At 40.2% G+C, this 25,500-nt stretch overlaps 1 protein-coding gene across 1 annotated transcript in view; it reads left to right on the top strand.

Annotated features, from left to right (window-relative positions):
• Positions 1-1,070: 1,070 nt before the first annotated feature.
• Vav (Vav guanine nucleotide exchange factor) overlaps positions 1,071-25,500 on the top strand; it is a 75,030-nt gene continuing 50,600 nt past the window's right edge. The window contains exons 1-6 of the mRNA XM_080275448.1: positions 1,071-1,277; positions 7,413-7,532; positions 9,291-9,349; positions 11,299-11,373; positions 19,150-19,279; positions 23,836-23,907. Of these exons, the coding sequence (XP_080131574.1) occupies positions 1,071-1,277; positions 7,413-7,532; positions 9,291-9,349; positions 11,299-11,373; positions 19,150-19,279; positions 23,836-23,907 (663 nt within the window). The remainder of the gene's footprint in view (positions 1,278-7,412; positions 7,533-9,290; positions 9,350-11,298; positions 11,374-19,149; positions 19,280-23,835; positions 23,908-25,500) is intronic.

Genomic DNA, 25,500 nt, shown 5'->3' with positions numbered 1-25,500 from the left:
GCACGTGCGCCCTACGAATGGACTAAAGGACAATCATCTGAATTTGCCCTTTTTCCTTGACCTGCGACCGATCGTTAGTAAGCTTGCCTTGATTTTCATACTCTACCCCTAATGGGCACAGAAAGATCTCTATAATTTATGTTTTGCAGTGATTGCATCCAGTCAAGTTGCCCTACTGACCTACACAAACGATCAGTTTCGTTCAGAATCAACGCGAGTCTCACATCATGCAAAAATTCTTTCCTCAGGCATAGGTGAGTGCAATCACTTTTCCTGTTCCGAAAAATGTTTTTAGGTCATTTACTCGTTCCAACAAGTTAGGCTGTTTTATTCAGGTGACTGAACCCTACACTGAATACTCAGATCCTTAGTATTTCAGTGGATGGTTAGAGGGTAATTTCTTACGATCTAATTATTTTTGCAAGGAGATACATACGTTGAGTTAAAACACAGTATTAATGTGGACAGCCAAAGAAACAATTATTCGCAGTTCAGTCTGAGGAAAACTTTTAACTGGTGAAACACAAGTATCCGTTACCAATGTGTGTTTGGGGTGTTTCAATTTTCTGCAGGCATTCGTAAAACCTTAAGATAATAATACGTATTTTTCTGACTGTCCGTCCTTTCCTAGACACGAGAAAGCCAAACGTAACAGCTTACTTGCATACTGTAGGCCTACATTATGCGTTTAACTTACTTGTATAGAAGAGTACATACCGGATGAGATCAGCTTTCAGTGATGCCTTGTCCATTCTTTACCTGTGGAGCACACCCCACCCACTACTACTACTACTACTACTACTACCCAGTGTAAAATGAATGAATGACTGTGCGGGGTGGTCGATTTAAATGCACCTCTTTTCCGCTTGCAGGGAAGTGTATTCAAGAGATTAAATTTTCTTTGGCGAGTACGTTGCCTTCTTACACTGTATGATGCACCGTAAAATCACATGAATATGCTAACGTGAATAGCCACGTCCTGAATGAAAATATACAAGTGTTGCCAACACGTGGCGGCGTGAAGCTGAGGTAAACAAACTGCAGGTTGTGGCAATAGTGATTCAGTCAACATGGGGGAGGAGTGGAGAGAATGTACTGACTGGCTCGCACGAATTGGCCTAATTAGTCGTGATCATGTACTCAACACTCCCTTTGCTAAACTCCAAAACTTGTGTAAATTCCTTAGGGATGGCGTGATGATATGTAAGCTGCTCCACATCATCGACGAGGACAGTATAGATCTCAGGAGTATCAATCAGCGTCCGCAGAATGCTCAGGTATCGTAGTGTTGTGTTTGTTAGTCTTGTTGATGCGTGGACAAACCTTATTCATGGATTATGATGAAAAGATGAACATATGATGATGATCTTTGGACTGTAATATGGCGCAGAAGGTACACTAATGTGTTGACAGCTCATAATGCAGGACTGGTAGTAGGCTATCCACAGTGTTTGAGAGGCCTAAGGTAGTGCTTTCAGAAGTTCCCTTGGTAGGGGAAAGAAGGCGGCTTTGGAAGATATTATGGAGGAATTTGATATTTATGAACTCTGATAGCAAAGTGCAGGAAGCTGAGCCCAGTCAAAAATGCGGTAAATTTTTAGAAGTAACCAACGTTTTCTTTTATAATATTTTTTATGGTTTCCAATGCAAAATACTGTGCTTTAATTAGTTTTGACCCTCATTTTTGGGGGAAAATCCCCCTTTTGGAATTTTGAGTAACATTTCCAAAAGTGGGTTTATCCCCCAAAATCAAGATCAAGATTAATTAAAAATACACTATTTTGCATTAAACTAACCCAAACTAACCTAACCTAACCTAACCTAACCTATGCCTGATCTAGAGCCTGACATAGACCGAATGCACACGCCTGCACCAGCCAATATGGCGCAACATTCATCCGTTACTGAGCGACAGCCTAAGTCACTATATGACTATCCCTACAAAATTTGCTCCCCCAACTGAAACTAGGCTTAAAGGGTAAGTCTTAGTTAGAATAGTTCAGGGACGTAATATAATGAAAATTGGTAACGTTGGTTACTTCTAAAGTTATACCAAAAAATGCACAGTATTCATGCACTTTGGGTTCAGTTAAATGCATCATTATCCTAGTCTGTATGCCATATATATATATATATATATATAGGTGGTGGCGACCATCATCCACTCACTTGATGTAGTGCTGCCTACTTCTTTCTTAGCCTTTATCATTCTTTTTCTGTGCCTCCCCTCCTCTCTTCCTATTTCTTGCATCTTTCCTTTCACTTCTTATTGCTTTTCTTTCCTTTACAGGTGGCTTTACATTGAGTGACAAGCCAAATGGTTTCCTGTAAGCCAAGAAACCATTTACAACGCTGGGTGGTAACCATATAACCAAACCATACGTGCTCCCTATGTGTGAACAAGTGGGTTGGTGGAGGGTTAGTGCCCCTCCCCTTAAAACAAATAACTCAAAGTCAAATGGCCACCCCTTAAGGGATTATGGTGTCTGGCAATAGATATATATATATATATATATATATATATATATATATATATATATATATATACTGTACGTACACACATTAGGTTAATGTCCCTGTAATGAGCATTATTAAACTGTTCTCACAGAAATAATGGAAAATCTATAAGAGTGTACATTCAAGAATTTTGGTGTTTTGATGCAAAGCAATGTGTTTGCTAAATAATATCACTAATTCTTCTTCTGTGCATTACTCTCATAAGTCAGTTTTAATTAATTTAGAACCCACTGTGTAATATGTCAGGTTCAGTTTAGGTCAGGTGCCTGACATCCCTTTTTATTATTATTTGTTTGTGTGTTTTTTTTTTTATGGTACCATTCGTGATATTTGGTGGACAGTTTTCTTCATACATGCTGTACATTTGTCCTGGCTGTGTAATGGCACCTTTGATCAGGTGGCTAGCTGTTGCTAGCAACTATAACAGGAATACCGGTACAGTTTACATGAAAAAATGGTACCGGTACGGTACATACTCTTACTGGTATACGGTTATACTTATTGGCTGGGTAACAGTAAGAAAACATGGTTTGTGTACTTTACAGTAAGAAGAAAGAACTACTGTACTAGATAATTATCTTTTCTTGTAAATGTGCCATCATTTTTATTTTAAATGCTCAAACATGCATGCTTGCTTCGGCCTCGGTCACCTAATGGCGGCTTTTCATGCTGCTTGATCTCTGGCATCCTCCCTGTTCAGTCCCTTATCCCTGAGTCACACTGTATGACCACATCCAAGTCTTTTTTTAGCCTGTCTCTCGCAGCCCTACCCCTGATGTTCACACTTCCCTCCATCCGCACCCAATTGTCATCCTCAATCTCCGCAACTTGTCCAGACCATCTCAATCTACCCCTCCTTGTCACAACACCATTACATTCCAGTCCCATCGTAACAACTTTTCAGTTGTAATCCTAGGTCCCCCAGCCCTTAGAGTCAAGGATGCACTACACATCCATGTAATCATAGTCATTTCTGTATGTTTAATCCTACAAATATCTTCTTCTACTGCTCACGTGACCAAGTCTCACTACCATACAGCATTACACTTCTAATAAGTGCTGCATACAGAGATGCCTTAGCATGGAGAGAAAGCCCCCTCAATGTTAGAAGAGGTAACAGCTCCCTAAACTTTCTCATTCCACTCCATATCCTAGCCACAGAGGTAGCAGCAAACCCACCTCCAGCACATACCGGTATCATGTCCCCCAAACAGCAAAACTCCTCCATACACTTAATCCTTTCATGCCTGACAGTCTCTGTATGCTGTTCCCAAGACAACATAACTACACACAAAATCAGCATTACTTTGCAGTCTGCCTCTACTGCCACTACATCTCTTATTCACTCTTTAATCACAAACACCGCACAAGATGGAGTTGCATCCCACACCATGTGGCAAACTGCACATGGCCACACTCCCTCTGCTTTAATAGCCCACCCCAACCAATTAGGTAAAAGATGAGTTGGCTGTTCCTACACCAGCCATAGATATCATCACTTTTGGTTTTTCCACATTTACTCTCAAACCCCTTGCCCCATTCATCCTTCATTTCCTGTCTTTCCTCTGCCTCCCTTTCTTTCTCTGCAGTCAACCAAGTCATCAGCATAGGCCTACAACATCTCCCATCGAGTCCAATTCTGATGCCACATGAGAGAGTTTTGTGCATCATGATAAACAAAAAGAAGCTCATGACAGACCCGTAATGTACATCAATATTCACAGAAAACTCATCACTCAAATCAACATTCATTATCACCTGGGTGCGAGCGTCTACATACATTGCCATAACCACTCTATCTAGCCATTCCTCAATCCCAAGCTTTCTCATTGTCCACCTCACCACCTCACAAGTCTGTTAAAGGCCTTCTCCAAATCAGGAAAAACAAAGTACGGTACAGCTCGCTTTTTATCCTATAGCTATACCTGTACTTTTCCTGAAGCTGTCAGTAACCAAACCCACTCCTATATCTACTGAGGCCTTCAGCATTTCAGCAGTCAAGCCAGACAAACCTGCTGCCCTCCCCAACTCCATCCTGCCTGCTGTTCTGCTCACAGTAGCAGCATAAATTAAAGGCCAAGGGCCATGTGTGTATGTAACCACGGGAGACAGCTGGAGGAATTTTTGGTCATGCATTGCTGGTCACCTGCCATTAAATGTCCTGAACTATTGTAACCAGTCCTCAAGTTTCATATCCCTACAGCGTGAATGTGAGACAGAACATTACCAGGTACGGTATCATAAAGAGAGAATTTAGGTGAGTATCCATAGCTATTTACTGTTCACTTTTCCTTGATTACTTAATGATGAACTTGGCCTGTATTGTTGGGATAGCTAAATGAGAGGAATACCATAATGATGTGCACCTGGCTGAATGAGAAATCTTGCTCTCTTTGTGTGGATGGTAGATATTGTTTTTGTACATTCATGAGCCATAGGTTTCATCACCTTCTGCTCCTTCCCCTGGCAGAAAGTAAGTTTTAACCAAGGGTTTACACCAAGTGAAGACCTGTTGTTGATAGTTTGATGAATCCCCAGCAGCACAAGTAATTATGCAGTCTAGCAAAGCTTTGAATACTAACTTAACCCCATGAATGTGTGTGATGGCCTTTTTAGCTTATTCTTGCTGCCAGAGTACAGTTTTATTCAATTACAGGAAGGTCCCCTGAATTGAAGGGTTTTGTTAATGCTGTAGCTAATATCTCCAGTTCTAAAAGCTCATACTATGCTGAAGAAAACCATCAGGAAGTGGCAAAAATAAAATGAAAAAGGCATCTCGTGGGCTTAGTGGGTTAACACAGGACAGCAGGTCTTTCTGTGATGTAAAATTTTGGCTGTGATTTTCCTCCATTTAGGAGTAAGATTGGAGGATCAGCAGAAACAATGGCTCACAGATTTACCCACAATGAACATTTGAATTGAGTCACAGAGACTTGTACTTGATAACCTGCATCATGTGGAAAGGAAGAATATGATATTTAAGGTGGCTATTCAGATAAAGAGGGAGAAGAGGGATATCATAGGTGAGCAGTGTGTGAAGAATAATGAATAAGAACAGTGGTGAACAGTGGGGATATTAAAGGTGCATGGAGAGAGCATTAAAACCAGTTGTTGAATGAGGAGTTTGACTGGGACAGGGAAGGCTTAGAGCCAGCAGATCCAGTGTTTCGCCCATGGCCTTTGATTGACACTGCTACTGTGAGCGGGGCAGTAGGCAGGATGCAGGTGGGGAGAGCAGCGGGTGTGTCTGGTTTGCCTGCTGAAATGTTGAAAGTCTCAGGAGATATGGGAGTGTGGTTAGTCGCTGACCTGATAAATACGATTATACTGTATATGAGTGTGTTGTCCCGGATGATTGGTTAAAGAGTGTGACTGTAAATGTGTTCAAGGGGAAGGGTGAAGCCCTGGAAAGAGGAAAATATAGAGGCATAAAGCTTTTAGACCAGATAATGAAGGTACTGTACCATAATGGGGAGAGTTCTAGAAGGTATGATTAGAGAAAGAGTGAATATTAATGAGATGCAGTTTGGGTTTATTCCGGGCAAAGGTACCACTGATGCCATATTCATTGTTTGACAGCTTCAGGAAAAATATTTAGGAGGAAAAAGGGACTACTTTGTTTTTGTTGATTTGGAGAAGGCCTTTGACAGAATTCCTAGAGAGCTGATGAAGTGGGCAATGAGAAAGCCTGGGATTGAGGAGTGGCTGGTTAGAGTGGTTATGGCAATGTATGTGGTGCTTGCACCCAGGCAAGGGTGAATGGAGATATGAGCAATGAGTTTTCCATGAATTTTGGTGTGCACCAGGGGTCAGTTTTGAACCCCTTATTTATCATGGTACTTGACACCCTCTCCCGTGGCTTCAGAAATGGACTCCCGAGGGAGATGTTGTATGCTAATGATTTGGTGCTGATTGCAGAGGATGAAAGGGAGGCGGAGGAAAGATTTAAGAAGTGGAGATATGGTATGGGGCACAAAGGCTTAAGAGTAAATGCAGATAAAACAAAAGTGATGGTATCTAGGGCTGGTGGCGGTGTTGTCAAAGAAGAGGGAGAGTGGCCATGTGCAATTTGCCACAAGGGCATGGGACATAATTCCATCTTGTGCAGTGTCTGTGATTAGTGGGTGCATAAGAGATATAGTGGTATTAGGGGCAGACTGTGAGATAGTGCTGATTTCATGTGTATGGTGTGTCAGGGAGAGCAGGTGGATATTGTCAGGTGTGAAAGGATTGAACTTACTGGTGAGTCTTTTGAATATGTGGAAGAGTTCCGTAATTTGGGAGACATGTTATGTGCTGGAGGTGGGGCTGGAGCTAGCTCTGTGGCTAGAGTGAAGAGTGGTTGGAAGAAGTTCAAGGAGCTGTTGCCTCTCCTAACATTGAGAGGGGTCTCCCTCTGTGCTAAGGGATCTTTTGTGTGCAGCATGTGTTAGGAGTGTAATTCTGTTTGGTAATGAGACTTGGGCAGTAAAGGAAGAGGATATTCACAGGCTCAAACGTACAGAAATGACAATAATTAGGTGGATATGCAGTGTGTCCCTGAGTGTGAAGCCTGGGGGGGCTAGGCTTGCAATGAAAGAGTTGAGGGGTAGATGGGACTGGAGTGTATTGGTGTTATGATGAGGAGAGGTAGATTGAGATGGTTTGTGCGTGTCGAGAGGATGGGGGATGATAATTGGATGCAGAATGAGAGAGGTGTTAATGTCAGGGGGAGTTGGCTTGGAACCCAGAACCAATTAACCTATTTTCCATAGGATCATAGCCCCAACTTTAGCAGTTTCATGGTTTGCAGTACTTTTCACGGAACCAATTAGGCGTGAAACTTGGGGCTTTACTGTATTTGGCAGTATAACTAAAAACTACAGCACTAATATATATGGCATCTATTGTTTCAGTTCTTGTGTATGAAAAATATTGGCATCTTCCTACAAACGTGTGAGAAGAAGTTCAGCCTCAATAAAGACAATGACTTGTTTGAGCCTCAAATGCTGTTCGAGTTCTCGGACTTTGGGAGGGTAAGTGTCAATTCTCCTATGCTGCAGTTGTAATGATAAGCCTAGAGCATGTCATAAAGCTTCATATTTTCTTGGCTCAGTGCATTCCCAGAACTTCCTGAAGTTGTGCTGTATAAGTATGCCATTGAATTTCACAAGGGTTAGGTAAGAGAAAAATTGTGAATACCAAAAACCATGAATACGTCTCACAGCCCTCAGGCAGCTCTTCACTGAATGACAATCCAGATGGTTTTTTTGTACCGGTAGCCCAGGAAACTATTTACAAGTACTGCTGTACATTAGGTGTTAACTGTAATAACCAATGAATGCCAGTGGTCCAGTGGGTTAAGGAATGCCAGTTTGATGTTGCCGTTAAGGATTTGCATCTGGGAGGTGGTTAGGGTTTATTGTTTGCATGATATCAGTCAGAGGGGAGCAGCTGGTCACTCTTGCCTTGAATGTTAGAAGTAAATAATGTAGCTCTGACCCTTTATTCTTCTGCTGGGAATATAAAGGATTGAATGTAAACAGATGGATAGTTTATGTTACTGTAGCACTAAATGAGTTTGTTCTTTAGCTAATGTTTATCTTAATTTCTTCAAGAGTGACATCACATATCAGTACCATATTCTGACCACTGCCAAATAATTATATTAACCTTCGGGAACTTTCTCATCCTCAGTTGGTTAAAGCTGTCAGTGAAGCCATTTTATGAATGATGTGGGACTTAATCCGTTTAATCTGATGATGTGTTTGATACTGTGTTCTTGCAGTCTCGAGACCTTTTTTTTTTTTTTCAGTTGAGGAGAGACTTTTTAGAAATGGAAGGGCTAGACATAGCCTTCATTCATCCACTCAATATCATTGCCAAGTGTACTAAAATCATCTGGAGGTAGCAAGAACAAATTTATAATGATACATCATTGGAGTGAAGAATTAACAGTGTTAGGTATCATGTAGGTGGTGGTGACCATCATCCACGTACTTGATGTAGTGCTGTCTACTTCTTTCTTCACCTTTAGTATTCTTTTTGTGTTGGCCCTCTTCTCTTCCTATTTCTCCCATCTTTCGTGTCACTTTTTACTACTGTACACTTTCCTTTACAGGTGGCTTTACTTTGAGTGACAAGCCTAATGGTTTCCTGTAAGCCAGGAAACCATTTACAGTGCTGGATGGTATCATTGCCAAGTGTACTAAAATCATCTGGAGGTAGCAAGAACAAATTTATAATGATACATCATTGGAGTGAAGAATTAACAGTGTTAGGTATCATGTAGGTGGTGGTGACCATCATCCACGTACTTGATGTAGTGCTGTCTACTTCTTTCTTCACCTTTAGTATTCTTTTTGTGTTGGCCCTCTTCTCTTCCTATTTCTCCCATCTTTCGTGTCACTTTTTACTACTGTACTCTTTCCTTTACAGGTGGCTTTACTTTGAGTGACAAGCCTAATGGTTTCCTGTAAGCCAGGAAACCATTTACAGTGCTGGATGGTAACTATATAACCAACCCATACATGTTCCCTACATGTCAACTAGTGGGTTGGCAGAGGGGTAGTGCCCCTCTTTGTAAATTGACTAACTCAAAGACAAATGGCCACCCCTTATGAGATTATGGCATCTGGCTGTACAGTAGATAGATAGATAGATAGATAAGTATCATATTCAGGCTGATGCAAGATACAGTAATTTCATTTTGAGAAAATTTATGCTCCTCAGATGATTAAACCATATAACTTCCATAATGCATCTTAACAACTTTTGTTTTGTTTTTTCCCCAGGTACTCCAAACACTATCCAAACTTAGCAAATCGCCGAAAGCATTACGGCTGGGAGTGGAGTAAGTCTGACATCCTTTTCTGTCAGTAATTACATATCCTCTAATGACTTGATGTGTTTTCCTTTGTGATTGTACAGCATATCAGGTCCTTTTTCTATGTATCTCTAAATGCTTGCTTAATATGGGTTATTTTAATGGCTTTGGTTTTGAGTCTCATATTATACTTACTGATATAACATAATCCGTGTCAGGTCACTGCATTGTAGTGCTGATTTTATTCCATCATTATATTCAAAGTTCTGTTCATTTCCTGTTCAGTGTTTATACCAGGGTGTCTCAATCTTGGAGAGGGTGGCCACAGATAAAGCACATCCACCTAACCCTGTCCTTCACCATCAGATCACCCTCCCTCCCCCCCCATCTTACAACACCCACATTCAAATACCTCTCCACCCTGTCTCATAATTGTTACAAAGGTAGTCACAGGTGTTACAGGTGGGTTCTGGTGTTGGGGATAAAGCATACTCGGGGGGACAGTCTACTTGTCCCCCTTTGCAACACTCACATACACTCTCCTACTCGCTCTCTCATTCTCTGTGGTATTTACTACACATGGCCACACTCTCTGGGGCACTTCTCCTAAAACTTTGCATCACAACTTCCACATCAACACCACAGTGCTCCTGAGCTTCCTTTTTTGTTTGTCTTCTTCACGTAACTCCACGTTCAACTGTCAGATAATTCATTTCCACTTTCACTCATGACTGAGTGTCCTTCCAGCAGAGTGACTCAGTAAAATTTTCACTTCTTCTGTTTCACTTTCTCTATCATTGCTCAAAAATTTTTGTCTTTCACTAATAGCTATCTCCTCAATCACCTTCTGTTACTTTCTTGACCTGCTTCCAAAGTAGTTTCTTAACATTCCTTTCACCTACACTCAAGCTTCTTCCTCATCCCTTTCCACCACCCCCTTCCCCTTACTGGTGTCCTTACTGCTTTCTTTATCTCAACATACAGCACATTTGTGTTTTCTGGTCTCCTGGTAAACTGTTCTACAACCAAAGTACTGTACTTCGAAGACAGAAACAGTCAAACTTTTCTAACTTTGGATCACTGAGAATGAAAATGATGCTTAAAATGTCTGATTGACTCTAGTTTTTTAAAATATTCTACATGTTCAGTATCTGCGACCAGTGTTAATAGTGTAGGATAATTGAGTACTAATTAAACTGTACCTTAGAGTATATCTTACATGATATAAGAGAGGTAAACAATGGCTGGAGCCCAACCACCATCTAGTCACCACTGTCAAAGATTGAACTCCACACCAAAGGGGTTGGTTGGATTTGGTATTTTGGCTAGTTGCTCAAAGTAAATTGTAAATGCCCAAGTAGTAGGTTATTGACTGCCATCAACCTTTGGAGCTACTACTGCAAGCTATGGCTGTCAGCTTGGTAACTAGTGACAATTGTCACTCCTAGTTAGGAACTTATCCACAATTAAACAGTCCAGATTTGAGATGAGACTGTCACACTATTACAGTTCTTGTTACATGTGTGTGATATCATTCTCCCAATATTTCCTGCCATGTTTTGGGATGTAACCCATAGAAAACTCCAACTGAACAATGGCCAACCCCTGTTTGGGTGTTATATAAAAAAATATAACACTTTTGACTGCACAATACTTGATTTATTCTGGACTGTCCAGTACTGTACCGAGCACTGTTTCAGCACCTCTTAATGCTGCTTTTACAGTATCTGCATCCTCTGTCTCTTGTTTATTGTGATGAATTAGAAGTTTCTGTCATTGGAACAGGCTTTAATAATATTGCAGTTGCTTCATAAAAGGAGCTGTGATTCTGTTGCAGTAAATTTAGATATTCAGACTTATCCTAGAAACTGCCAGAACTGAAGTTAGGACCACAGTATTATTGGTTCGCTTACATACCATTAAGTCAACACTTCTTCATGCCTTTTTCATACATTAAAATTTCTTGTATATTTCAGAGGATTTCCCAAAGAAAGAGCGGAAGACAAGTATGACAGTGAAATCTATGAAACTTTATCAAAGGATATGGCAAAGTAAGTTTTATTCACTAAGACTTTTTTTTTTTTTTTTTTTTTTTTTTTTAGCAAAAGTTACTGGATTTTTTTTTTGTTTCAGTGCTTGAGTCACCTTGCACTAGGAACCTCGCATTTTTTAAGCAGTCGATCCTGGGTGGTACTTTGTGTTTACTTAACCCTTTGAGTGTAGCTGGGACCTTGTGGTATTTTTTACAGAATATTACTAGATTATTTGATATCTGAGGGGAGCTCCATGGCCCCCCCCCAAATTAAAAGTCATAAGGTTATGTTGCATTATTGCCATCAAAAAGAATCAGTATTTTATTATTAGTACTGGATTTTGCAATTATATTAGATGTTATGAATGAGATATCAGTACTGTACAGCATTTGGTTGAAAGGTTTTGTTGATTTGTGAGAATTATTAAGTTTTATTTTGTTGTTGTTCCATTTACACTTTGCTGGAGGAATGGTTAATTAAATTTTGCCATAAGGAAATGAGATACTGATACTTTTTTTTTTTTTTTTTTTAACAGGACACTTCAAATATCCTGTTTAATACTAACCTAGTGCCTTCATGAGAATGTAACCCATTTGACCATGGAAAAAAAAAAAAAAAAAATTCACATCTGTTGTCCTTCATTCCATATCAGTCACCCTCCATCTTATTATTTTCAGCTTTTAGGACAGTGGTATTACAAGAATTGAGATATAACAAACTTGAAGCAGTTTTTGAATGTATAGTAATTAATTTGTATAAGTTATTGGTTAAGGGGTACAGTACATGAATGGTATTCAGGTTTATGCCAGACTTTATTTCTGTGAATGTGTTAAGGAGTCCTTGGACATATGGATTTGCATTAGATACTGCAGGGCAATGTTTGACTAAGCTAGGTAATCTGGTTGATAGTTAAGCTTTAATGAAAAATCAGTAGTACAGAGGGTAAGGGTTATAGAGAAGTCTAATTTGATAAGTGTCTATATCTCCCCCACTCTCTGTTACTGTCATGCCCCACTACTCAGCCACAATGTGGAGAGTGCAGAGGCCCCGAGTATATCCTCCAATGGGAATCTCCACTTCCTTGGGAATCACACACCCCTCAGTGTCCTTCCCCGCCGCCATGCCAGCCCTGAAGAGGCAGTGTACGAGTCTCTGTGTTATGTCACCCTCCAACCTAAGGAGGTACTGACCCAGACTCAACCCACAGTTGTCATGATCCACCACAGGAAATGAAAGTGTTCATATGTGCAGAGCGGTACCATAATCATGACATGGCATCTTCATCTTATTTGTGTGACATATAAATTAAATGATGCTTTAATTTTATTTATCAGTATTGTACACTGTTTCAGTGTACTGTACACATGTCACCTTCTTTCCAGGTACCTGTAATTGTACTTAAATTTTTCTGACTAATTTGCATATCATGTAATTACATATACAGTATACCAGTTTGGAATACTAAGAGTACCCCAGTTCATTGCCATTACCAGTTTACAGTATGCTGCACTTTTCCAACCTTGCATTTCCAGTGGTATTGAGCAGGCTACTTGCCATTTGTGCCATTCGTTGCAGTGCATCGGTTGTATATAACAGCACGGGTCTTTGTTATGTGGTTAGTGTGATTGATGCTTGATCAACATCACACCCAACCTGTTTGTTGCACTTTTGTTTTCACTCGTGTTCATTTTATTTGTGGTCTTTGCTCATGTGTAAGTGCGTTTTGTTTTGTTTGTGCGAAATCGTTTATGATAGTTATGTGTAATTATTTTATCTTACTCTTTGTGGTGGATGATCTCTTGTTATGATGGGCTTTCTGTCTTGGATGCAATTGCTTTTCCAGTGAATTTTGTTTGGGAAAGTTTGTATACCAGTACATTTTTGTCTTATAAATATACCTTTCTAAAAGATCCCACGGAATAAAAGAAAAGGATTTGCCCTTATTGTAGTGTAATGTTTTAGCGAACAGTTTTTGGTAGAAGTTAATTGCTCTATTTCATTTTCTCAGTTGCTTTGTAGTGTATGTTGCTAGTGGCTGAATAGCTTCACCAGTGATCTACAGCAAAAGACAGATAATTAAATCACTTCCTAACATCCTTAAAATTCTTTAGGAGAGACTGAAATGCAAGAGCAGCTACATTTCATAACAGTTTGGAACAGTTAGTATAAGTAACTCCATCTTGTGCAGTACGGTATTTATGATTAATGGGTGAATAAGAGATGTAGTGATATTAAAGGTAGACTGCAAAATAAGGCTGATTTCATGTGCGAAGCTATGTATATATACTGTATATACGGTATATATATTTTTTAATCCATCCATCATCCAATCTTACGTTGCCCCATGAGGAGCGTAGAAGCCCGGGGCTAGGCAGTTGGTCCTGACATTTAAGATGAGAGTGACCAGCCTCACTCATCCCTGAGTGGCATTACATGAGCAATAAACCCCAATCACCCCTTGGATATAAACCTTCACCGGTTCAATCCGACTGAAGCACAATAATTACCCACTAAACCACCAGACGCCAAAATTTGGTTATATGGTTACCACCCAGCATAGTAAATGGTTTCCTGGCATACAGGAAACCATTAGGCTTGTCACTCAGTGTAGAGTCACCCACAGGCAGAAGGGAGAGGAAAGAATGAAGGAATGAAAGACAGAAGAGGGAGTGTAAAGTCACCCGTAGGCAGAAGGAAGAGAAAAGAATGAAGGAAAAAAAGACAGAAGATGGAAGGAAACAAGGATGGAGGAGAGGACAGGGCAGACACCTGAGAGCAGCACTACATTGAGTGAGTGGATGGTGGGTGCCCCCACTTACCTATATATATATATACCCTGGTTTAGTGACACAGTTGGTTAAGTAAAAACCCATCATTAGGGGAGGTATCGTATCTCGGGATAGATTTAAAATGTAAAGCTTAGGGATGCTTTTTTGAGCCTTGGGTTTCTCCCCAGCCACATCCTAAAACCACCCAAATGTGTCCAAAAACAAATTTTAAGCCAATCTAAAAGGCCTGACAGCCGTAAAAGAAGCTAACTTAAGCCTAACATCTGTAAATAACACACTAAAACCAACAAATATAATCTGAAAATCGTCATATATAAGTCTGGAAAAAATCAAGCTTAGTAAACTGTAACCCAAAATGACAATGTTCACCCCACCTGTGGCTAAAACACATTAATCTAAGTTTAAAAACAGTTCATAAATCAACCTAAACACAGAATTTTAGTCTAAAATATAATCAAAATCGGTAAAAAAATTATCAAAACCCATCATTAAACCGGGGTTTGGCCATTATTAGGCAGGGTATGATGGTATTTCTACCCCCATCGTTAAGCCGGGGTATCGCATCTAGGGGTATCATGTATACCTATCTATCTATCTGTCTATCCATCTATCTATCTATCTATCTGTATCTCTCTCTCTCTCTGTATGTATATACAGTATATATATATATATATATATATATATATATATATACTATATATATATATATATATATATACTGTATATATAGATAGATATATATAGATATATATATATATATATATATATATATAGTCAGGTCAGGTGCGGGTAAGGGGATGGGTCTGTTATGATGTGGCAGGGGTAAACCAGTTCTGCTGTCGGGCCATGCTGCGGATGTCACTGATTGCATTGCGCAGTTGACCCTTGTGTGGTGTGGTGCGGTGAGGATCTGTCCGTTCTCCCCTTTGGGGCTAAGATGCGAATGAATGTGTTTAAATGGATGAGTAAATGGGGAGTGTGTCGTCCTGTCTCGGCTACCTCCCTTTCCTCGGGGGAAGCAGCCTAGGTTTATAGATAGATATATATATATATATATATATATATATATATATATATATATATCCATCCATCCATCATCCAATTCTACTTTGCCCCAATAGGAGTGTAGAAGCCTGGGGCTAGGCAATTCGGTCCTGATATTTAAGATGAGAGTGACCAGCCTCACTCATCCCTGAGTGGCATTACATGAGCAATAACCCCAACCACCCCTTGGATTTAAACCTTCACCGGCTCAATCCGATTGGAGCTTTGTAATTACCCACTAAACCACCAGGCGCCATAATTTGGTTATATGGTTACCACCCAGCGTAGTAAATGGTTTGCTGGTGTACAGGAACCCATTAGGCTTGTCACTTAGTGTAGAGTCACCCATCGGCAGAAGGAAGAGGAAAGAATGAAGGAAAGAAAGACAAAAGAGGGAATGTAAAGTCACCCGTAGGCAGAAGGACGAGGAAAGAATGAAGTAAAGAAAGACAGAAGAGGAAGGAAGGAATGGAGAGAGGAGAGGAAAGGGCAGACACCCAAGAGCAACACTACATTGAGTGAGTGGATGGTGAGCACCCCCACCTACCATATATCTATCTATCTATCTATCTATCTATCTATATATATATGCACACACAGTAGAATCCCGATTTAACGGACTAATTCAGCCAGCCCCCATTCTGTTATCTTGAATTTTCTCCAAACTCAATCTCCGTAACCAAGGCTTAATATAAGGGAAACTTTTCCAGCATTTTGAGGTACTTTCCACTAAATCCTTGAAGGCAGCGGTCAAGCCGAGTTCCTGACAATGTGCACCCAAACCTAGCAAGCTATGCTACTTCTCAGTGCTACACACAGTGGTCTGAATCCATAATTAATACCCCCACTTAAATTAATCATTGTGTACATGTTAACAGTGATACATACAGTAATGGCTTAGTAATAAAATATGCACACATAAAGAATAAGGTGAGGATAGTAGTGAGCCACATTGTATAGTAAATAGGGATAGTAAACTACATCCATGCTTACCTTCAAAAGTAGGGGTTCTGCACTTGTTGCAGAAATGTGCCTGGCACAGATAGCCATACTGGCATCCCTCAAACCTGTGTCAGGCCAATGGGTGGTTTAGTCATTGTTAGAGTCTCCCTCCATCAGCACTCGAGGCAGTACAGGGGCAACAGAGGGGCTGGGGAGCATCAGGGATGGTGCTCCATCTTCTCAATTATTCCAGTTTCTGGGCAAGAGAAAGCCTTACCCTCTCCTTCATTTCCTGAACCTTAGGCATGGTTCATAAAAGTTTTGTTTCACAAAAAAATAAAAAAAAAATAATAAGGCCGCAATACCATGGCAAGGCCTCACACGTGCGGAGCAATTGTTTACAGTTGGGGGATTACGTGAAGACTGCATGAGCCGAGTGACGTCGCTGAGTCCCCACTGCTACCCAGGCAGCTTGGCAGGGACATTTGGCAACACTACATACCACCATAATGGGAGTGTTTTCCGGTATGGGCTCGATGACCTGCTTGATTTACCAGACTTTTTTTTTGGTAATTTAGTGGTTTTTGGAACAGAATTTCCTGAATGGAATTATACTCATTTTAATGGAAATTTTCCTTTAAATTGGACAAAAAATACTGGGAAAAAATTATTCCATTATCACGGACTTCCGCTAAATCAATGTTTGCTAAATCGAGCTTCTACTGTATTTTTTAAGTACACTAAACAGTGCTATAATGTGCTCCTTAGTCATCAGACTTTACCTTTATCTTCTTCGTATGAACCAGGCTATCCAATGGTGTTTTGGAAAAATGTCTGGTAGATCATTAGACATTCTACACAAATCTCATACTTATCATCCTAATTACATTTTCTGTTACAGTCTTAAAAAGAAGTTGGGCAGGATCCAGTATTAAAGGAAATACAAAATTTAGATTTGCTCTCAGCAGATACATAATGGATAAAAAGCTAGTGTTTCTCATAAAATCTATGAAACTCAACTATGTTCAGACCTGGGTATATATATGTACGATATGTGTATGTATATAGATTGACAGATACAGTATGTATATTATTGTACCAAATCCTTACTCAATAAATCCATTGTAGTGAAGTTTACTGTACTGTGTTGTACATCTGTGCAAAACAGTTTGGAGAAATTGATGGCCTTTATAAAGATGCCACTAGATAAAGCACTAGTTCTATACTGACATCCCATATGCAAATAATACACTCACATTATATGATCGCTCAGTATATACCAGTAATCATCCATGTATGTGAGTCTTTTGAAAAAGAAACCGAACTTTTAAATAGCGCACCAACTAACCAGTGTAGCATGATTACGATGGGAGAGCTATGTAGCAGCGACTTTGAGATTTAATCTAACACTAGCCGCACCCCACCATGTCACTTAGTCATCAAGGTACCTACACTTGAGTTAATGTGTGTTTTGTGCAATTGGCATATTTTCCTGTCTCCTCAGTTGTCTGAAATTGGCAGCCTTTCAGGGTGGATTTCAATTTTGGGAACCAAAAAAAGTTTGCAGGGACCAAATCCAGAGAGTAGGATGGCTGGGGGACGATAGTCGTCTCATGCTTCGCCCAAAAGTCACAGATATGTAACGCTGCTTGAGCAGGCACATTGTCACAATGTAGCATCCGGGTTTTGTTTGTCTATGCCTCAGGCCTCTTCCATCACACTGCCTCCTTCAAATGCTTCAGGACATCCAAGTAAAACACTTTATTGACTGCCTGACCACGTGGAACAAACTCATTACAAATAGCACCCTTCCAATAAAATGACAGCATCACCTTCACATTTGAGTGACTCTGATGTGCTTTTTTATTTTTGGTTGCAGTGGCGATGTTCCACCCCACTGCGATGACTGTGTTTTTATTTTGACATCATAGCCATACACCCACATTTCATTACCTGGTCTGACATTTTTTGGAAAGCTTTCATAAGCATTCAGACAGTCAAACAGCTCCTGACTGACTATGACATGGTTCTCTTTTTGCTCATCTGTCAGCAGATGCGGCACAGATTTTCTGGCAACATGAAGCATCTTCAGTTTTTTGGTTAAAATCGTGTGGCACGAACTTTTACAAATGCCTCCTACTTCTTCGGAAACTTCACAGACAGTCAGGTGACGATTGTCATGCATCACAGCACACACTTTCTCAGCATGATTGTTGTGTCTTGACATGGAATGCCATTCAGATTTGGGATTATCTTCGGTGGATGTTCTTCCTGATTGGAACAGCTGGAACCACTTGTGATACTGCGTACGGCTCAAGCAGTCCTCCCCATAAGCCTGTTGCAACATTTGAAAACTCTCCATAAAAGTTTTTCCCAGTGTGAAACAGAATTTCACGTAAACACATTGCTCTTCAAGGTCCATCATTGTTCAGCTTGCAACAAATCGCCAAGTGCACTAAACACATGTTCACTCAAGTGCGTGTATCTCGATGACTAAGTGGCATGGTGTGATGCAGTTAGTGTTAGACTTAAGGTCAGAGTCACTGTTAAACAGTACTCCCTTCGTAATCATGCTACGCCAGCTGATTGATGTGCTACTTAAAAAGTTTCTTTTTGGACAAATCACATACATTGTACAGTGAATAGGAATTTAAAACCTTTTCTTCATTTTGCAATTGTTTTCCATTTATGCAATTGCTGTGTTGTCCAGTTTCATGTTATGTAGTCGTTTTCTTGTGTATACGATTACTACATGACTAATTTTATTACACAGTCATTTGTTATATGATCGGCTTTCAAAAACTCCTTCCAGTCATAAAAAGAAGACATGCTGTACAGTACCTCCTTATTTCTTCCAGCACATATTTAGAACACTACTTGATTTTATTTGCAATACATATTTTTTGTATGGGACCACTGTATGGTAGATTAGCTTTGTGCCTGTAGTGCACCTTGAAGGGTTAATTTGGGATTGGCTGTTACTGTTACCATTAGTATAGATGTGTGCATTATTATTAAGTTTGCAGCTGACACACACTGGGGCTGAGGGGGGTAATCTGAACCAGGGCATCAACACATTCGACACAGAGGACGACTACTCCTTCAATGAAATATACGCTGACCTGAAACTTGGTCGTGCGCCCCCAAAGGTAAGTTAATTTACTCTTTTCACTTTAATTTGGCCAGAACTTGCTCCCTCTCCATCTTCATTGCACAGTGGTAACAAGACATTAACACTAGAATGTGTTGCAGGTCATAAAGAAGTGTCATGGAAAGAATGTAGAGCCATAGTATTGTACTGTCATATAATGCCTTTGAGCTATGTGCGATGAGCTGCAGAAAGACAGAAGTCTGAGCCAAGTTAAGGTGAATAAACTGTAGTGGTTTACTGAATTGGAAGCATGAGGTTTGGCAGTTCATTGATGAGGAAGAAGCTTTAACCCTTTCACTTTGATGGTCAGTGTTATTCTGGTTACTCCCAGGCAGTTTTATTTAGTTTAACAGAGAATCCGACAGAAACATAGACTTTAAAACTTTCTCCATCAATCTTCTGTTTATTTCAGTTACTCCCACACAGGCACTGTAAATCCAAAAATATCTTGTATGCCGAAAAGGGCTAAATTTCACAGTTGGATGCAGAAAGTGAGAAGTGTGGATGTAGGAATAGGGTTGCGAGAGGCTGCTCAAAGAATACCAGGGACAAGATCATAGAGTGTGACCTCAGGGATAAGGGACTGAATATGGAGACTGACAGAGATTGAGCAATGTGGAGAGCCACCATTAGGTGATCAAGGATGACGCACGCGAGCGCATTGGAGCCTTTATAAACAATACAAAACGATCTCATGGACTGCCGGGGCTAAATTTCATTAGAGTTTGGCAGACACATTGTTTAGTTTTATTCTTGCTACCACCAGACAATTTTATTCAGTGTATGGAGTGGGGTCAAGAAAAGCAATGTCTGAATCATCCAGTGTGAAAAGTTTATCCAAAGGTGAAAATATTCATTGTGTCATGTAAACTGAAAAATAAGTATCAGCTTGAAGGGGTTAACTGCTCTGTTGCTGGTGTTAAGCAGATGGAAGACATTTATACACCTTAATATAATATAGTAGAGGCTCTCAGACTGGATCACAGACTGTCAGTGGGTTGCAGTTTGACTGAAAAAATATTACAGTTGTGAACAGTATGTGAGAGTGTTTGGAGTAAGCTTAAAAAAAAAAAAAAAAAAAAAATGACTTGCAAAAAATGTTTTTAACCCCTGCTGGGCTGACTAATGTAAGGTAGTTTACCTTCCCAGAGTATTTGTATTATAACTAGTGTAAATTGTACCTCATATGAGGCATGCAGCCTGGCCCATGCAGACCTTCATTGTGCTTCACACGCTGGCTGCAGTTTGGCAAGGGTTATCGGAAATCAGTGGCATTTAACCTGTATTTTATACTGGGATATAAATATGCTGTGGCAAGCTTGATTTGTGGAGTGTTTTTTTAATTATGCTGCTGAGCAAAGATTTCTCCTGAAGACTAGTCTTCCATGATCACAACCCCATGATACCAACCCTAATGTATGGAAGTGAAGCTTGGACCATGTTGGAGGGACACAAGTCAAGAGTGAGAGCAGTGGAATGAGTTATTTGAGAGGAGCATGTGGAATCACATGGAAAGACAGACTGTCAAATGAGAAAGTGGAAGAGCGTTGTGGTGTGGATGTGGATGTGATAGAAAGTGTTAGGAGAAATACATTGAGTTAGTTTTGCCACATGGAGAGGATGGAGAGCGAGAGACTAACGAGGACAGTGTATGTGAGTGAGGTGGAAGGCGGGAGAGGGAGGGGTAGGCCAAGGATGAGATGGAAGGATGGAATGGAGAGGTACAGTATATGAGAGAGGGGGATGTGAACTGGGAATGGGGCAGTGATATGGCGGGGGACAGGGTGACGTGGAGGCGATTTGCATGTGGCCATCCTTTACGGGATTAAAGCTATGCATCGGTTTGAGAGAGGTGAAGTCAGTGAATGTACAGCGAGGTTGGATGGTGAGAAATCGGAAAATGTGAGTACGTTTAAGTACTTGGGTAGTGTGATGAGTAAGGATGGAGGTTTGGAGGGTGAAGTGCTTGAAAGGGTACAGCAGGGAATAAAGGTTGCTGGTTCTTTGAAAGCAGTGATAAGAAACAGGGAAGTGAGCATGGAAGTGAAAAAGTTACTACATGACAGTATTGTGATATCAACTCTAACATATGGAAGTGAAGCTTGGACGTTGTTGCAAGGACACAAGTCAAGAGAGAGAGCAGTGGAAATGAGTTATTTAAGAGGAGCCTGTGGAGTCACATGGAGAGACAGGCTGACGAATGAGGATATAAAGGAGCGTTGTGGTGCAGATGTGGATGTGATAGGAAGCGTTATGAGGAACACACTGAGGTGGTTTGGCTATGTGGAGAGGATGGAGGGTGAAAGACTGACGAAGAGAGTGTATGTGAGTGAGGTGGAGGGGGGAAGAGGGAGGGGGAGGCCGAGGATGAGATGGAGGGATGGGGTGGAGAGGTATATGAGAGAGAGGGGTGTGAGTTGGGAGCAGGGGAGTAAAATGGCGGGGGACAGGGCGACTTGGAGGCGATTTGTTTGTGGCCACCCCAAACGGGATTGAGGCGTCTGGCAATAGATATATAGATAGATCGGTTTGTGATTTATGCCTGGTACATTATTATTCCTCCTCCCACCTATGGTGATGGGGACATTAAGAGACTGATTTGTCTGTGCATGGGTACGTGTGTGTGTGTGTGTGTGTGGGTCTGTTCATCTGTAACACCATTGTTGGCTTGATATCTCCAGAATCCATTGATGGATTTCCACCAGAAGTTTGTCAGTGGTGCAGGATGTGAAGATGATGAACTGATTACGTCAGCTAGGTCAAGAAGTCAAAGGTCAAGGTCATATGGGGTCGATTTAGTTTATTCTTGTGGACGCAATATTTACTGAACCCCTTGACGGATTTGGCCGAATTTTTGTCATTGTTACAGTATGAAGGGATGATGAACTGATTAGGTCAGAAAGTCAAGGGGTGAGCAAGGTTCAGGGGTCAAAGGTCAAGGTCATATGGGGTCAACCTAGTATTTTCTTGTGGGTGCATTATCTCCTGGACCCCTGGACAGATTTGAACCAAACATTTTGAAGGCACAGTGAACTGATTAGGTCACCAAGGTTATGGAGGTTGTATGGCGAGTCTGTTTGCAAGGCTTGGTGGAGACATACCAAACGATGCAAAAGTCGAGAGCTCGGGGCCCGAGGTCTCGGCATTTCATTTACTGTATTTTTGTTCTGATCTTCAGTATCTGCCCATGCAGTGTTGACAGACTGATGCCTAAGCTTTTATGAGTTTTCAACATCAGGCTTCCAATTTCAGGACTCCACTGAAATAAGTAATGTACAGTTCTGTAATGATCCGTTATCTTCTGTTAATCCTCCAGTATCAGATTTTTGTTTCTATGTGTGCACTGCTTTGTGTCATTTCATTGACTGGAAACCATTAACCTGCGAGGTACTACCATGAGAGGGAAATGTGGCTGAAAGTTCTTTGGTAACTAATCACACAATCATTAGTCTTATGCAGGAAACATTCAGCCACAAGGATATAGTCAGAGTCCAAGCTGAGATGTTCACGTTGTTACAGATTTTATTTACGTATATGGTTTATTTTTCTTCTCAGCAGCTTTAAGCAACAGTTGAAAAGTAATTAGCTAATTGTTGTCACTTAGTTTAGCTTTGAGTCTAACGATAACATCAGCTTTATCATGGCCAACCTCAGTACAGGGATTCATTAAGAGGAAGCATTGTAAGCACTGTGTCATTTGATGGCTTGATCATTCATGTATGTGTAGCAGTCTTTTTATTTGTGGCTTTTTTTTTTTTTCATGTTTGTGCAGTGTAGTACTTGTCTGTGTAGTGTAATGTTTTATTATTTAACTAATGTATGGTATCATCATTACCGACCAAGGGATTTTTACTTCTTCTTCGTGTTAAATGCATGATTTTGTAAAATTTCATGTTAAATGCATGATTTCTTTAACATATCTAACAGTTATATTTATTAAACATAAGGTAATGTACTGTTCATCCTTGCAGTAAAAATATTTTCAGTGGCTTTTCTCAATGCATGATTTCTTAAAATTTCATGTTAAATGCATGATTTCTTTAACATATCCAATTACATTTATTTAACAAAAGGTGGTTCACTGTTTAACCTTTGCAGTAAAAGTTTTTTCATTGGCATACCAGTGAGTAGAGCTGCATCACATGGAGTTTTCAGTTATTTCATGGGTCTTATTTTGCATGACATGAACTACATTACTTGTAATTTGAGTGTTAACCTCTTCAACCCAGTGATGTACTCTATCTTCTGTTCGTGCTGTTGCCAGATGATTGAACCAGAGAGGCTTTTAGAAGTAATGAAGACCATACCTAACTCCTCCATTTTCAAAAGTCTCCCCAGTACTGATGAAAATCATGTAGAGATACAATACACTAAAAAATACCAGTACCAGTACATCATGTGATTCAAGGGGTAAACATTGCTCACAAGGTTTGCCATAACATTTTGTAAGGACACAGACAAGTGTGTAAATCATGGTGCACAGTACAGGACTAGGTTTGTGGGAGACTGCAGCCTGCACTGGTAATAGTAATAATGTTGGTGTTTTTTATGTAGTGGTCGGTTGATGAAGGCATCTACTCTGAACCTTTAGAGGAGAGCATATACTATGAAGTGTTGGAAGGAAAGGTACTGGCATATTGTATTCTGTACTAAACCTTGCTTCTGCTTCCTTTTTTAGTTCCTGTACAGTAAGTCCTTGTTATAGATTGCCCCTTTCATCTGCATCATCTCTTTTGCTGTTCTGACCTTGGTAAAGAAAAATTTCCTTGTAAAGTTTCATTATTACAGTGAAGCTGATTTGTCAGTTTTCCATAGTTTATGGTAGCAGTTAGTGACAGAAGTTGTGATATTTAGATCATATCCCTTACTCCTCACAAGGACTTCTTGTACCACTGTATTTCATGTTTCTGCTATCTGTAGTTTGTACGAGTGTGCTGTGTATCAGTTGTATATTTGCTGCTTTATAGTGGTACTTGAAGCACTAATTGTGATCATGCTTCTGGGTCAATCTCTGTCTATTTTGTGGCACTCTTTCATTGATTTTTCATGCCGCTTTCTGGTGGTATGTTGTGAAATACAATCATTATTAACCCTTAAACAGTGGGCAAATACACAATTTCTGCTCATCTTCAACTTTTTTTTTTTTTTTTTTAATGGAAGGGGCACTGTAAAAAACTAGTAATACTGTAAAATTAAAATCTACATTCATTGGTGTACTCATACAATAGACATAAAGAATTCTTCTGTAGCTTTCATCATCTAACTGTGATGACATGTTGAAGTCTAATAACTTTATGCCATTTTGGAGGGGGGGGGGGGAAGCAACTTTTGAGACCAGAGGCCCTCTCATACCTGACAGGGGCAGAGTAAGCCAACTTTATTGTATGCTGGCTCAATCAAGACTGACTAGAACAACAGAAGAGCTCCTGTATAGTGCATATTTGAAGGAAGTGGGAGTAAAAAGAAAGCAGAGAAAAACTGTATCTGTCACATAATGTTCTCAACTTTTTAAGGGTTAAAGTACAATGCCAATACCACTTAAAGACACCTGGAGCTTTGCTTTCTGTTTTGATGATTTGCTGTGTTCATCGCAACAGTGCTTTAACACCACCTAAAGTACATTAAGGTGAGTATCTGAGATGGTCAGTAACAGTTATATATACATTGTGTTTCAAATACTGGTTTATAAATTTCCCGATGTTCACTTTTGTTTGCAGATATATGAATATTATTGCAAAGTTACTCAGAGAGAAAGAGTACTGTAGTCAATTAGTTATCATCATTCGTTAGTATTGTACTGTCGTTAGCAGTACAGTATTACTTTTCTTTCTCAGGAAGAACATGGTTAATAGTGCACTTCAAATCACTTCAAAAAATGTGTATACCTCAGTAATAGTAATTTCTGAAAGCAGTTGTAGTATTATTGTAGACTGTAAGCTCTGATTGCCTTAGTGGTAGGTGGTGGCGACCATCATCCACTCACTTGATGTAGTGCAGCCTACTTCTTCCTTAGCCTTTATCATTCTTTTTCTGTGCCTGCCCTCCTCACTTCCTATTTCTCCCATCTTTCCTGTCACTTCTTATTGCTTTTCTTTCCTTTACAGGTAGCATTACATTGAGTGACAAGCCAAATGGTTTCCTGTAAGCCAAGAAACCATTTACAGCGCTGGGTGGTAACCATATAACCAAACCAAACGTGCTCCCTACATGTCAGCAAGT

The sequence above is a fragment of the Coenobita brevimanus genome, chromosome 61, assembly GCF_032717465.1.
Source record: "Coenobita brevimanus isolate Jiangsu-jjx chromosome 61, ASM3271746v2, whole genome shotgun sequence".
Lineage (NCBI taxonomy): Eukaryota > Metazoa > Arthropoda > Malacostraca > Decapoda > Coenobitidae > Coenobita > Coenobita brevimanus.
This window is presented reverse-complemented; position numbering and strand designations above follow the sequence as displayed.